Source organism: Aulostomus chinensis, chromosome 8, assembly GCF_037954235.1.
Source record: "Aulostomus chinensis isolate RoL2024-O1b breed Wild chromosome 8, RoL_Achi_v1.0, whole genome shotgun sequence".
NCBI classification, from domain to species: Eukaryota; Metazoa; Chordata; class Actinopteri; order Syngnathiformes; family Aulostomidae; genus Aulostomus; species Aulostomus chinensis.
Genome location: NC_141327.1, coordinates 14,038,130 through 14,050,594, shown reverse-complemented (window position 1 = coordinate 14,050,594; position 12,465 = coordinate 14,038,130). Strand labels below are relative to the sequence as shown.

Here is a 12,465-nt window from a genome sequence, read left to right as displayed (position 1 = left end):
AACTTAAACTTTAGTTTACACTTGAAATATCAAATGTAATCTCCAGTCATATAACCATTTTTTTCAATAAATGTATCAGTGCCATCTCTTAAGAGATTTAACTATGTACAAAAAAAGAATACTTCACTATTGTACCTTAATGTTCTATAATGTTTTGTATTTGCAAAACTTGTGTTGTTTTATTGATCTAATTCTATATACTTGAACAAAGACCTCACAGCACACCTTCAATAGAAGCTGCGTCCACCATGATCCGTTGCATCAGCACAGGTTCAGAGCCGAAGTCAAAAACTACAGTCTGTCGGAAGGTGCCAAATATTTCTGTGCTGAAGCCCACTGCTACTTTGTAGACACAGTGGTCCATGCCGTTGTCTGCTGCCACTGTCAGAACAACAAAGATGGTTTAAGTGCAGTCAGAGAATTTCAGAAACTTGCCCCCACCATAAAGTAAACAGAATTTTTAAAAGTCTTTGAGTTTATTTTCTCAAGTTACTCTGAATGGAACAAGATATGATTAAACAAGGACAAGAATGTTCAGCACATGAAAATTAAGAGCACAAAATGGAATCACAAAACCTTTTTTTTCCCATTTCACATGAGAAGTCTTAACAGTGAAATCCTTCCAAATCCTGCCGCTGATTATCACATATAACGATATGATGACACACCTGCTGTTTCCTCTCCTGGCGTCCACTCTTGGCAGCCTGTCGGGAGAGTTTGGAGTTGCTCCCCGGCAGACACACCAGTAATGAAGAAGTGCGGTCGGTGGGCATCATAAAGCAGAGCAATGCGATACAGTTTTCTAGCCGGCTAGTCGAAGACACACAGATAATTACATGATTAAAACAAGGGTCAAACATGGACAGACAGACGTGCAAGGAAATATATTCCCTTATTATGTATTTATTCAAATAAAACAAATTTGTGAAGACATACTAATCCACACTTCATCCTACCTTGCAAAGCAAGGAGAAGGTCCAGGAGTGGGAGGACTTTTTGGTGGTGACAGTAACGGAGAGACAGGAGCTGGTTTCTACATTCACTCCTTCCAAACAGTCGCTCAGCTAGAGACAAAGCACATATCCGTTATTGCAATCTAGAGTGTTTAGGGTCACAATTAGAAAAGTTGGCTATTCTAACACATTATATGAATGAATGCACATGTAGAGGAAGTTCTTCGCCGTCTCAAACTGTATGGAGCACAATGGTCAGGCAGCACTAAGAATTGAGTAGCAGAGTGGTCTGGAAGCAGGTTTAACGTTTGAAATCTTAAATCAAATGGGGTCAAGGTCAGTTTGCTCCAAATGCACAATTAAGTGTAAAATGTTCATCGAAATTTTCAGATTCAGATCTATAGAACAAAGAAGTAGGTAATGTGCCATTAGACTCAAAAGTATTGAGGTGTAATGTGCATGTGTTAAGGTTATATAAATGCTCTGTGTAACCTCAACACCAGAGGAAAACACTAGAGATGCAAAAAGTGAATCACCAAATAAACAAACCAAGCAGTTCAATTTACAACCCAAGGGTAAATATGCACGTGAACCACAATTTTTCTGGTTCCACCAGTATTGAAAGATATATTTGGTTGTGTGTATTTGATGTGTGTGCAGCATGCGTACAGTACATACACACACACACAAACACGACCTGTCAGCTCAACTCATGCTGCGAAAGTGTAGAGGAATTAGTGCAATGCAGACATCAATGATAGAGAATCTGACTATTATTTACCAAATTATTTCATTTCAACTGAATGCACGAGTGTGTGTGTGTGTGTGTGTGTGTGTGTATCTATCAGCTAGTATGCTGGGGATGTTTTTCTGTGAGGTTGCTGAATCAATGCACCAAAAGAACATACTGTCCTGATTTACGTTAAGTAAAAAAATACAACTCCGTTTTGTGTATGTATTGGTATTCACTCAGATGTACTAGGGTGAACTGCCCCTGCTTAACTTACAGGTTCTGGGGTTTGAAAGATGAAGGTGTAATGTGTTCAATTAAATCACTATTTCATTACAAGATGAGGCCTGCCCTGGTAAAGTACAGTTTACTATTTTCTAACCGCTTTGAAGAGACACTTTTAGTTGGCACCACAGAGCTACTTACTACTCTCTCTGGGGAGAGGGAGTTCATCCATTTCTCTATCAGCGTCTCCATGTAGTTTTCCGTGAAGTGTTTGCTCTCCTGCTGCTGTTTGAGGCGGATGAGGCGTGACGCATAGCGCTTCTGCCACTCCATCAGCTCATCCTGCGAGTGGGCTGATGTACACTGAGCCCCATACCGACACAAGCCTTGTTCCAAGTACCTTCAGTTAACAACACAAAAACAAAAGTTGTTGACACAACAGTTTGCAGTTAAGAAAATCAAATACTTGTCTTAAACCATTTTTGGATTTGGAATATCACATAATTTTCTGTCTGAAGAAACACTTCCCATTTGTCAATGTGTCTCTGTTTAGGAGAAAACATGAATTTTTTTTTTCTTAAACGGAGGTAGAATATAGAACTACTGTAGCCAAAAAGGTTGTAATATCAAAACTGAATACAAAAAAAAAATCTAACAAACTACAGTTAACAAAGGTTGTAAATAAATCAAGCAATAAATAAAAGCTAGAGACAATGTTAACAAGTTTATCAAATATTTGAAATCTTTCAATAATAATTTGGTGCAGTTGCTTAACAGCTGGTACCAGCCAGCTCACCCATGGAAAAAATTTATTTTAGAGCTTCCAGTATTATGACAACTGTACATATGACCGTGCCTGCGTGCCCAAAGATCCAGAGTGTACACAAATATTTGTGAAAGAATGTGTATGTTAAATGACTGAGTTAACTCACACTAAAAGTGCACTTAAAGTAGACTTAGAGGTCCACTTCAGACTCTTACAAACAATTTAGATCAGATCAAAGATGGCATATAATTTTCCACCTGAATGAGATAAAACATTCAGTTTTATTCTAGAAGTAGTTTTTACCACCTTTTACACAGCGTGTACTCCTCGCTGCTGGTGACTCCTCGAGGAGGAGGTCGAAACTGCCAGCCATCCTGGACCTCTGTCAATACACAACAGTCAAATGGTCAAAATGATGCAGAGCCAAAATCTTCAGGAACAATGGAAAATCGATATTCGCCAGCTCATTTCCTGTTCAACTGCTAACTGGATGACTGAAGTCTTTCCATGCATAAACGATGTACCTTATTTGAATATATGCACATTGATGGTGCTAAACACTCTTGTCAGAGCTTTTTGCCTTCAGTCTTATGGTAAAGGACATATAGAAATCAAACAGATTTGCTCACCTTCCTCCTGTTCATCTGTGTATTCTGGTGCCATCTCTCTATTTACAGCCTGACAGAGGAAAAAGAAGGATTGAAATGAGTGGATGTCGAGATTATTACCATCATGTAAACTGCTAATATAGCCATACAACCACTTGGACCTCTAGACTTAATACAACAGTTAAATGATCAATCTAGAACAGCCACGAGCTGGACAGAGAAATGCTTTAGTGCTGGATTTGAGCCATTATGACTCGAGCCTTCAAGCATTAAACAATTACACCTTTCAAGCACAAAAAGGAATGAGCAAAAGGAGCACAGTAAACACAACAGCCTGGTGACCAGAGGCACTCACCTCTATTTTCGAAAAGAGAATTTTTAACCTGGATAGATCTTTTGCAACAATGCCATTCTGTGAAAGAAAGAAAGAAAGGAAAAGGAAGTGTTTGGAGTGTGCACCAACATATTCAATGCGAATAAGAGCTGACGAGTGTGTTGCATATAAGTTGCAGTTCTCCAACAAGAGCAAGAATCAAACATTTACTAGAATTTTAAACCTTGTATGGTGAGATCAAAAACCTCTATTACTGTGTGTAAGCATCTTCATTTATTAGTTATTTCTAAATCTTCTGATTTGTTTCCCAAGTGGTTCAAATTATGTGCTTACTGTTTTCTTGTTTATTCATCACATCCAAGTACTTCAATGCTGCAATATACATGTTTGTATTTCAAAGTTGCATCTGTAAACAACAATGACATCCACCCATCCACAAATATAAACCTGTGGATGCAGAAATCAATGCGACAACTGTCCACACTGTCAAGATCCTTTTAGACAGCAATCAGTTGTCCCTGACTATTATTTTCTTTGTATTAAAAACAAAAACGAGACAACAACCGTTCCGCTGAGGTTGATGGTAGCAGCAAGGACAGATTTCATCTTAATTTATGTAACAACAAAATTTGAATAATTTGAACGACTTGGAAAACAAATCATAGGATTTAAAAATAACTAAAAAATGAAGATGCTTGTACACAATAATAAAAGAAAAAAATTATTAAAAGTTTATGGATTGAATTTGCCTGAGAATGTGTGTGTGTGTGTGTGTTTGAACACAAAAATAAAACAAGGAACACTAGAGTACAACACAAGTAAGGAGTCAAATTACAATTGTGTTATAACAAACTGTACAACAGTATTGATATTATGATGATATTATGTCAAACCCTGAAAATATAGGAAGAAGAGGCAAGCCTGAAATGAATTTTGGAGGTGTGTGTCTGTAGGTATATGATTTTAGACCGTTTATTAATCATACCATTTGCTCTCCAAACAAGGCTTTAGAGAGGATGCTGGCCACCTCCTGCAGGCTGCCATCCAAAAGCATGGAGCGCAGGCTGGCCTGTAGGGAACTGTCTCCCCTAGCAATTTCTTCAGCCAGGACTAGGAAGGGATGAAAAACACAGAGCAGAGCAGAAACAGAGAGAGAGAGAATTATTACAGTTTACCTGATATACGAATCCCCTAGAAAAATTTCTGGACAACAGACTGGAAACAGTTTACAACTATGGAAACAGCTGCATGAAGTGAGCAAAAATGAAGCTGGCAGTGCCCAGCTGCATCTGGCTGACCACAACAGGGCTTCAAAGTCAAACTTTTACCCTCACTCGGCCTTGACATTGGCATTACTGGACATCGGACCCAAGTTTGAGGCCAATTACTGATCCAAACATTTTTTTTTTTTCTGTTTAGTTTCTGTCTTTCAACTGTGATTTGAATCAATGTTAAGCCAAAAGACAAAGTAAACGGCATGGATTCTGGAAAGTAGAGCCCAAAGTCCTACTAAATTGTTTGCCTGACACTGGCAACACACTCACCATGTTTACAGTCTTCATCTGCTTCATCATAGTTTTTCTGTTGGAAGAGGAAAAGAAAAAACAAATAAGAATAACTTTATATTCCAGGGTCAAGAATGACTTTCTTCACCTCACAGTGGCGTCCATCACACTATCATTATGAGATTGGAATGGCTTCCATATTCTGAGGGCTTACATAATGCCTGTAATTCTAGTGTGCTGGGAAGCATGGGGGGAAAAATAATGTTTGTTCTCCTTTCCAACCTTCTCTTCTCTGGGCAGTTTACACAGAGATCACAACTACAATAGGGACTTTCACACAATAATCTAGGTCGTTTCATGTAATATATTGATCTGAGGCAAGGATAAAATGTGAGAGATATTATGCCCTCAACATTATTTATACTTATTTTTAGCAACTAAATCCACTTGGTTAACTCTATTTTGCTTTGGTCCATTATTATCCTCACCAGCTGGAGAAAGGCAGCAATGCGGTAAAGCAGGGCACGGCTGCGGAGCGGTCCAGAGGCGACAACAAGGGATGGAGGGCTGTGCGAGACCGGGGCACCGGAGGATTGGACTTGGGGTGCAAGGACCACCAGGGCATCCGTGCTGTGGCTGACTGTCGCCTCGTACTCCCGCCTAACTAACGATCTGCTTGCTTCTTCACATGACTTCTCCGCTCTCCTGTCCGCCATGACTCAGGGACATCTAGCAAATGAAGCAACGAAGGATTAAAGATACTTTCAATGAAACGTGCTTCCATTTTAGTTTTTTATAATTATAACAGTCTCATAACAGAAATGTAAATGCATTCTTAGACACTGTTTAATGTGGCAGTATTATCTGTAATCAAATATGAAAGTAGAACGTTCGAGTTCCATTCTGGCTGAAGAAATGAGTGCACGGAGAACTAAATCCATTCTGCAACTTTTAAAAATGTTTATGTCTGCATCAAGACATGTGGAAAAACTAATGACTCAAGTTTGATAAAACACACAAATGTCTTCAAGTGCTTCTTGGTGGAATTAACAGGAAATTAACTTAATAACATTTTCCACTTTTAGCCCCCTGCAAAGAGAGAGACTGATATCTCAAGAAAGGGAAATTATAGAAATATTTTGTAAATTGTGGGTAATTTGTTGGAACATTTTATCCAACTTGAGAATAAACCATAGTTGTTCAGCTGCCAGCAAATTAATACGTAATCATTGATAAGTAATGAAACTAGTAGCAATGTAGCGACAGCAAGGCACCTTCCTATGCTTACCACTGTGATTAAAATCCTAATAATCTGAATTCTATGTGGATGAATAATTTCATCTACACTTTAAGTTTAACAAACCTTATTATCATGTGATGCCATTTAACTGTAAAATTCTATGAGAAGTCATTTAAACATGAGTCACACTACAGGAGTAATGCGGCACAAATCAGGTGTGTGAGTGAAATGAAGCTGTCAAACGTTCTCTCAACCAGGAACAATCACAACGAGGATGTTCGAACGATAATTAATATAGATGTCATAAAAAAGGGAGTTGCCCACCAACAGGAATCTATTTTCTGGAAGTGGTAACTCAAACATGTGTCAGAAACTAACTGAATCATTTTTCTTTTTACATAATATCTTTAGATTTTCATTGTTTTACTTTTTGTTTAGTTTCGCCATGTTCCACCATTTTTCTGAGATTTAACGGTAAATAAGATGGAAAACTACTATATTATAAAAATAACTGACAGCTGCAACCCTAATTTCCACCAGGAAATGTGTTTGTTTTATGGGTGGACCACCAAGAGACATGTTCACATGTGGCTGACATGCATCACATCAACATGGAGACAGGACCTGGCACCTCAGGGTGGTCAGATACAATTGTAAATATCACGTATGCTGTGCTTCAGCTCACACAGAACATTAAAATACATGTATAGGCAGCTGCGAGAGCAGCCTGCAGCACTATATCATCATCTCCAGTTCCTAAGCCAACAACAGTAGAGCCAGTTTCGTATTATCTGCCTGCTTACAGATGACATCATAATAGATCCTGCAGGAGGGATTTATTGGGAACAGAAAGTTTATATGAAGAGGGAAACAGGTGTTGTGATGCTTCATACACAGACTTACAACACCAAGACCAAATATGTGCCAGCAGATTTACACGTTAGTCGTGAACCTCTTATGTAGAGTGGTCCAACTGTAATTCAGGGCATCCATCACAGTCGTTATGTGCTGCTTTTTAGGTAAAGTTTTTTTGAGACAACTTCTTATTTATTCTTTACTTGTGCACACATTAGTACTTATGAATTAGACACCATGCACTATATCTATGAGGAGAAATATCAATTAACTTGGATCTTGTGATGAATATCAGCCACAACTACAGCTGACCCATATATCAAAATTGTAATCTGGCCTGGTGCAATATCTAAATGGTAGGCGAGGCACTTTGCTTAAGACCAAATTGTGGAGCTGCAGCTATTCCAGTCTGCAAATGGTATTCCTCAGACTTAAGAAAACATCTTTGTTCAGTACTGAATACCCCAAAAACCACACCACTGTCATTTAAATACATTTTTCTACTAAATTGTGACACAAGAATAATTTCCTCTTCAAGTGAATCACATTTCAAAAGCTACATTGGTCAAAACAATCACAATTACATGTAAATGTTTTTCAAACTCTGCCCTCATGCAGGAGCTAAACTTGCAAGCAAGATGGCTAAAACCCGTTGACAGTAGTGTCTGAGATCACATCCCTTGAATCGCCACTCTGAAATTATTATGGCAGGTGTGTGAGCTTTCATCTACAATTAATAAAATATACATTGAGATTATTATAATTTCGAGATGCACAAATCAGTTGGTGACCAGGATTGGACAATGTTCAAGAACGTTGAGTCGCCGCACGAATGATCTCTCGCCAGACCTACTCACTATTAATCCAGAGGAACACAAACGGACTGGTCTCACCCAACAGGTCATGCCAAGGGAGGGGAGAGGACAAGATCCTTTTTCCCAGCCAGCATACACGATGCTACACTCATAATATACAACATAAAATGAGAGAACAACAGTCAGCGGGGTCTCCAGGTTTCACTCCACAATAACAAACTCTCCTCTGTGCTCCTGATATATAGTTTCACATACACCTGATCAATCATACGTTGTACACTTGCAACTGCCAGCAGCAGTGTTTGTGAAAGGTAAATCAAAATATATTTTTGTGTTTTCAGTGAAACAGCTGCCACAGCATTGCAACAAATAACCTGCTTCTCTCTGGCAGATAAGGCCCAGTTTGCCTTGTCTTGCTGCCTCCCACTGGTGTAGTCACATTATTGCCACTTGTGAGAACTCTGCTCAGTCTCACCAAAAAATGTGTACAATCCACCCCTACATTGACTGATTACTGCCAAATTAGTGGTTCAATCTAAAGTAGACACTAATATTTTCCTGGATATCAACCTTGGAAATGAGTATCCAGAACAGTGTAATGTCCAACTTGTTCTCCTCTGGTGCCAGCAGTGTCACAATAATTGGTTTAGACCTTGCCTAACAGTTTAAAAAAAAAAAGGGCAACAGAATGAAGATACAAACCACAGTGTAAGGATAAAAGAAGCACCATGACCTCCTTCACACCAGCCAACACAGATAGGGAGGGTAATGCATGACCTGCTGGGGAATGCCGGGGTGACAAATTCTCAACCTTGGACAACAGCCTAGGAACTTCTCAGAATTTCCACCTCTCTGGCTTCACTTTTGGCATTGCAGTTAATCTCATCTTGGAAGAAAAAGATCTTGTATCACAAAAATCATACCCCCAAAGCCAAATTTATGGTTATGTGCAAAGATTATGGACAAAAACAAGCTTCTGCTTGCTAATTAAAATTCCACAACAATTAGCTGATGCAGAATTTCCATCCTCGTATTCACCTCAGCCTGGGATTCAGCTTCTGACTGAAACTGGTTTCAAAAGAACAGTGAAAGTGTGGCCTGTGTGGTCTAGTAATCTGGAGTATATTTGTAACTGTTAGTCCTTCAAAATGACATAGCAGGGAACTACGGTGTGTTAAATCCAAGCTCGCATAATACCACCACCTGGTAAAAAAAAATGGCTTTTTGTGAAAGAAAATTAAGTGAACACATGAACACTGCAAAGTGATATTTCTTTTTAGAATATGCTGCATATACTTATCACAAATATTTGGGCCCTACAGCCACTACATCTGACAAACACTGTTCTTGTCTCTTGGGGCAATACAATGTCACTTGAAATTACTATCATGATTATCACTTGTATCTCACACTGAAAAAAATTACTGCAACATTCAATTTATGAAACAAATGCAAGAGCAGAGAGGTCTGAGTGGTTGTGGTGAAACAAGGTTATTTATTAAATAAGGTTATGTGATGTGTGACACTGTTCACTGTTGCTATTTGGGAGAGAAGAGGACAGGTTGTTGTGTAGGTTAATTTTACTCCACGGCTTTGTGACGCAATAAAAGATTCACGTGGTGATTTACAGAGGCAGGTGTGAAAGGCAACATTAAAATTTTTTTTAATGTTTTCTGCTAAATTAATACACTTTCACTGGGTGGTAAACAGTGTGATTAAATAAGCGGGTTTTTGTTTTTTTTCAGTAAATCTGGCACACAGAGCCAAATAATTAAACAAAACCTTTCCTTCATGTTGGCAATCTCTTGCTGAAGCTCTTTAAATTAGACATTCATCATTCTAAAACAAAATGCAGGGAATTCTAACCCACATCTGAAGTTTGGCCAGCCAAAGCCTATTATCAAACATATCAATAAGACTAAGATAGGTTGTGTTACAAAGTCACAATATCAGTTTCAGTTAGGCCTAAAACCGCCCTGGCCAAGTAACATCTATTGTAGCTTTATTTATTTTAAATGTATTTGGCAGGGACGGTAACAATCAATATTTTAGTTTACACTTCAATGTAAATGTGTCATCATTGTCCAAGAGGCTAGTTTACATCTGGAGTCTCCAGGCAGGTTTGACTGCTTCTCTTCCACTGGAAATTAATGCTGAGCCTAACAAAAATACATACATTTGCATCACAAGCAAAATTTGTCTCCTTCCAGTGGTGCATGTCCAACATTTAAGTGCTTCATGCGACAGTAGCTGAAGAAAATTTCACATTTCTGCCCTCCATTTTTTTCCCCATTAGTCACAAAAAATGAATTCCTGATTTCAATTCCTCTAAATGTTCAACTATTCATATGAGAAATGAGACTATATCTTATGGGTAGGTTATATAACAGAGTATTAGGGCTGAGCGATGTGTGGGAGTAGGCATTTTTGTATTTTATTTTCCCTGAAAGAAAAATCTAAAAAATGATTATCAGATTTTGTTGAGGGTCTGTTCAAATCAAGCATGTTCCATTACATCTGAGGAATATGACTGGATGTCAAGATATTTTCATGGCACCAGGATGCTTCATTTATGCTAGTATGTTTGAAAAATTTCATCTTATAAAAAAAAACACAACAACATCACAGCTACGCCTATCTGGATACTGTACTAGACCATTTTGCCAGATCAATAATCTTTCAATGAGCACATTTGTTACCAAAGCATTTCTGATTCTCCATGGCTCTCCAGATAATTTCTGAAACCACATTCTAATAAACATCTGATTAGTCATACCTAGTAAAAAGCAAAATCTACGTTGAAATGTTCCTGCTTCCTTCAACAAAAACTAAAAGTTAGGTGCTTTTATATACAATATTTACTAAAACATCATCAACATTAACCAAACCTGAATTTCCCCGTTGATCTTCACTGCACCATAATACTCAAGGATTTCTGCAGATAACTTCCATGACTTTTCCAAATTTTTTGGGCTGTATTTATTTTTCAAAAACCTTCTAAAACCATTATCAAATGCTTTTCTTTTTTTCAGGTTACCCTATCAACCCCGAATTGATTATTGGTTCACCCATATAGTGATACTTGGCCAAATTGCATGACAGGTTCAGGTGCAGGTTCGTGGAAGGTCAGATACCTGATTTCACTGTTGACATTGCAGAAAGTAAAACATTTCAGATGATTCTGCATTACAACAATAAAAGGAAAACATAATTACTGCGTTGTGTTTTGCAAACAGTGTTCAGTATGCGCAGGAAAAAAAATCTAGGGATGAATGGGGAGACATATAAGATAGGAAATGGAAAATAGGCCAGTGGATCCTAAATTCGTCATTTCTTTAATAAGAGTGATCACTTTCTGAAGGAAAGCAAAGCCAGAGAAACGCTTCACACTGCATACACAGACGTTATCTAATATGAGAGCTTGCAAGCCAGTCACCTCATTGGGGCAACAACAAATAGTTTGGCGGGATTTAGTGTGTGGACTCCTGCTTTAGTGTCCAGCCCTGGGATCCTGCTACAGAGGATACCGCTTAGACTGCACTACACTGGAGGAAATCACGGATCTTCCGGCTAAATAGCTTTTAATAGAAACAAACAGACTGCTATCATACTGACATAACGTCATTTGTCATGACAGGTTAACGTTAGCAGCAATCTGCGGGAAACACGGCTTCCAAACTTGCAAAGTTAACCGAGCCAAATCAGCAGATATCAACGGAGTATATACTTTTCAACACGAACGTTAACGGTGGCTTGTTTCGTTTTTTAGGACGTACTTATATCTGTTTGTCTAGTCAACTTGTTTTGACTGTTCCAAGTCAGAGCGATGACGGCAGCGTTACAAAGCCCTGAGAAACGTCTCCAATGTTGGATAACTTAGCATTCACGTTTGCAAACGGTAAACACTGTTGTCGCCAACCACAGTATGCGTAGCTTGCTGGTAGCTCGCTAGCCAAAAATACGGCCTTTCCCGTTATTAACCTGGCAAGCTCCAATCAAGAATAGCAGGCTGGTTTGTAGATGTTAGCAGGCTAAGTTAGCTAGCTAGGTTCGCCGAAACAAAACGGGTTCGGGCCTGTAATTTTGCCACGGTGTTTAGGCGCATATAATTGGAATGACATCGTACTGTTAGACATGCATGAACCCAAAGCTTTCTTCAATATCCTAATGATTAATAGAGTGAATTCATGACAGTGGCTTTAAGGTGAAAAAGACTACTGAAAGGTCTTAAAATGGGAAGTCAACACTTACCTAGCTTTACTTTCTACGCCATCTTGGATCCACTTGTCAGACCATCGCAAAGCATAGTGGGATGTACTGATCTGAAGGTTGAGGACTAGTGTGTGTGTGTGTGTGTGTGTGTGTGTGTGTGTGTGTGTGTGTGTGTGTGTGTGTGTTATCAAATGTTGTGGACTTTATTTCATTCTCTCTCAC

General features: G+C 38.7%; 1 protein-coding gene across 3 annotated transcripts in view; it reads right to left on the bottom strand.

Moving 5' to 3' along the window:
* helz (helicase with zinc finger) overlaps positions 1-12,379 on the bottom strand; it is a 52,180-nt gene extending 39,801 nt beyond the window's left edge. For all 3 annotated transcript variants that reach the window (XM_086211086.1, XM_086211085.1, XM_086211087.1), the window contains exons 1-11: positions 12,283-12,379; positions 5,610-5,850; positions 5,161-5,197; positions 4,602-4,726; positions 3,638-3,694; positions 3,304-3,352; positions 2,981-3,056; positions 2,110-2,308; positions 957-1,064; positions 669-810; positions 226-381 (exon numbers count right to left, since the gene is read on the bottom strand). In XM_086211086.1, coding sequence (XP_086067212.1) covers positions 226-381; positions 669-810; positions 957-1,064; positions 2,110-2,308; positions 2,981-3,056; positions 3,304-3,352; positions 3,638-3,694; positions 4,602-4,726; positions 5,161-5,197; positions 5,610-5,837 — 1,177 coding nt within the window. In that variant the 5' untranslated portion in view covers positions 5,838-5,850; positions 12,283-12,379. The remainder of the gene's footprint in view (positions 1-225; positions 382-668; positions 811-956; positions 1,065-2,109; positions 2,309-2,980; positions 3,057-3,303; positions 3,353-3,637; positions 3,695-4,601; positions 4,727-5,160; positions 5,198-5,609; positions 5,851-12,282) is intronic.
* Positions 12,380-12,465: the final 86 nt, after the last annotated feature.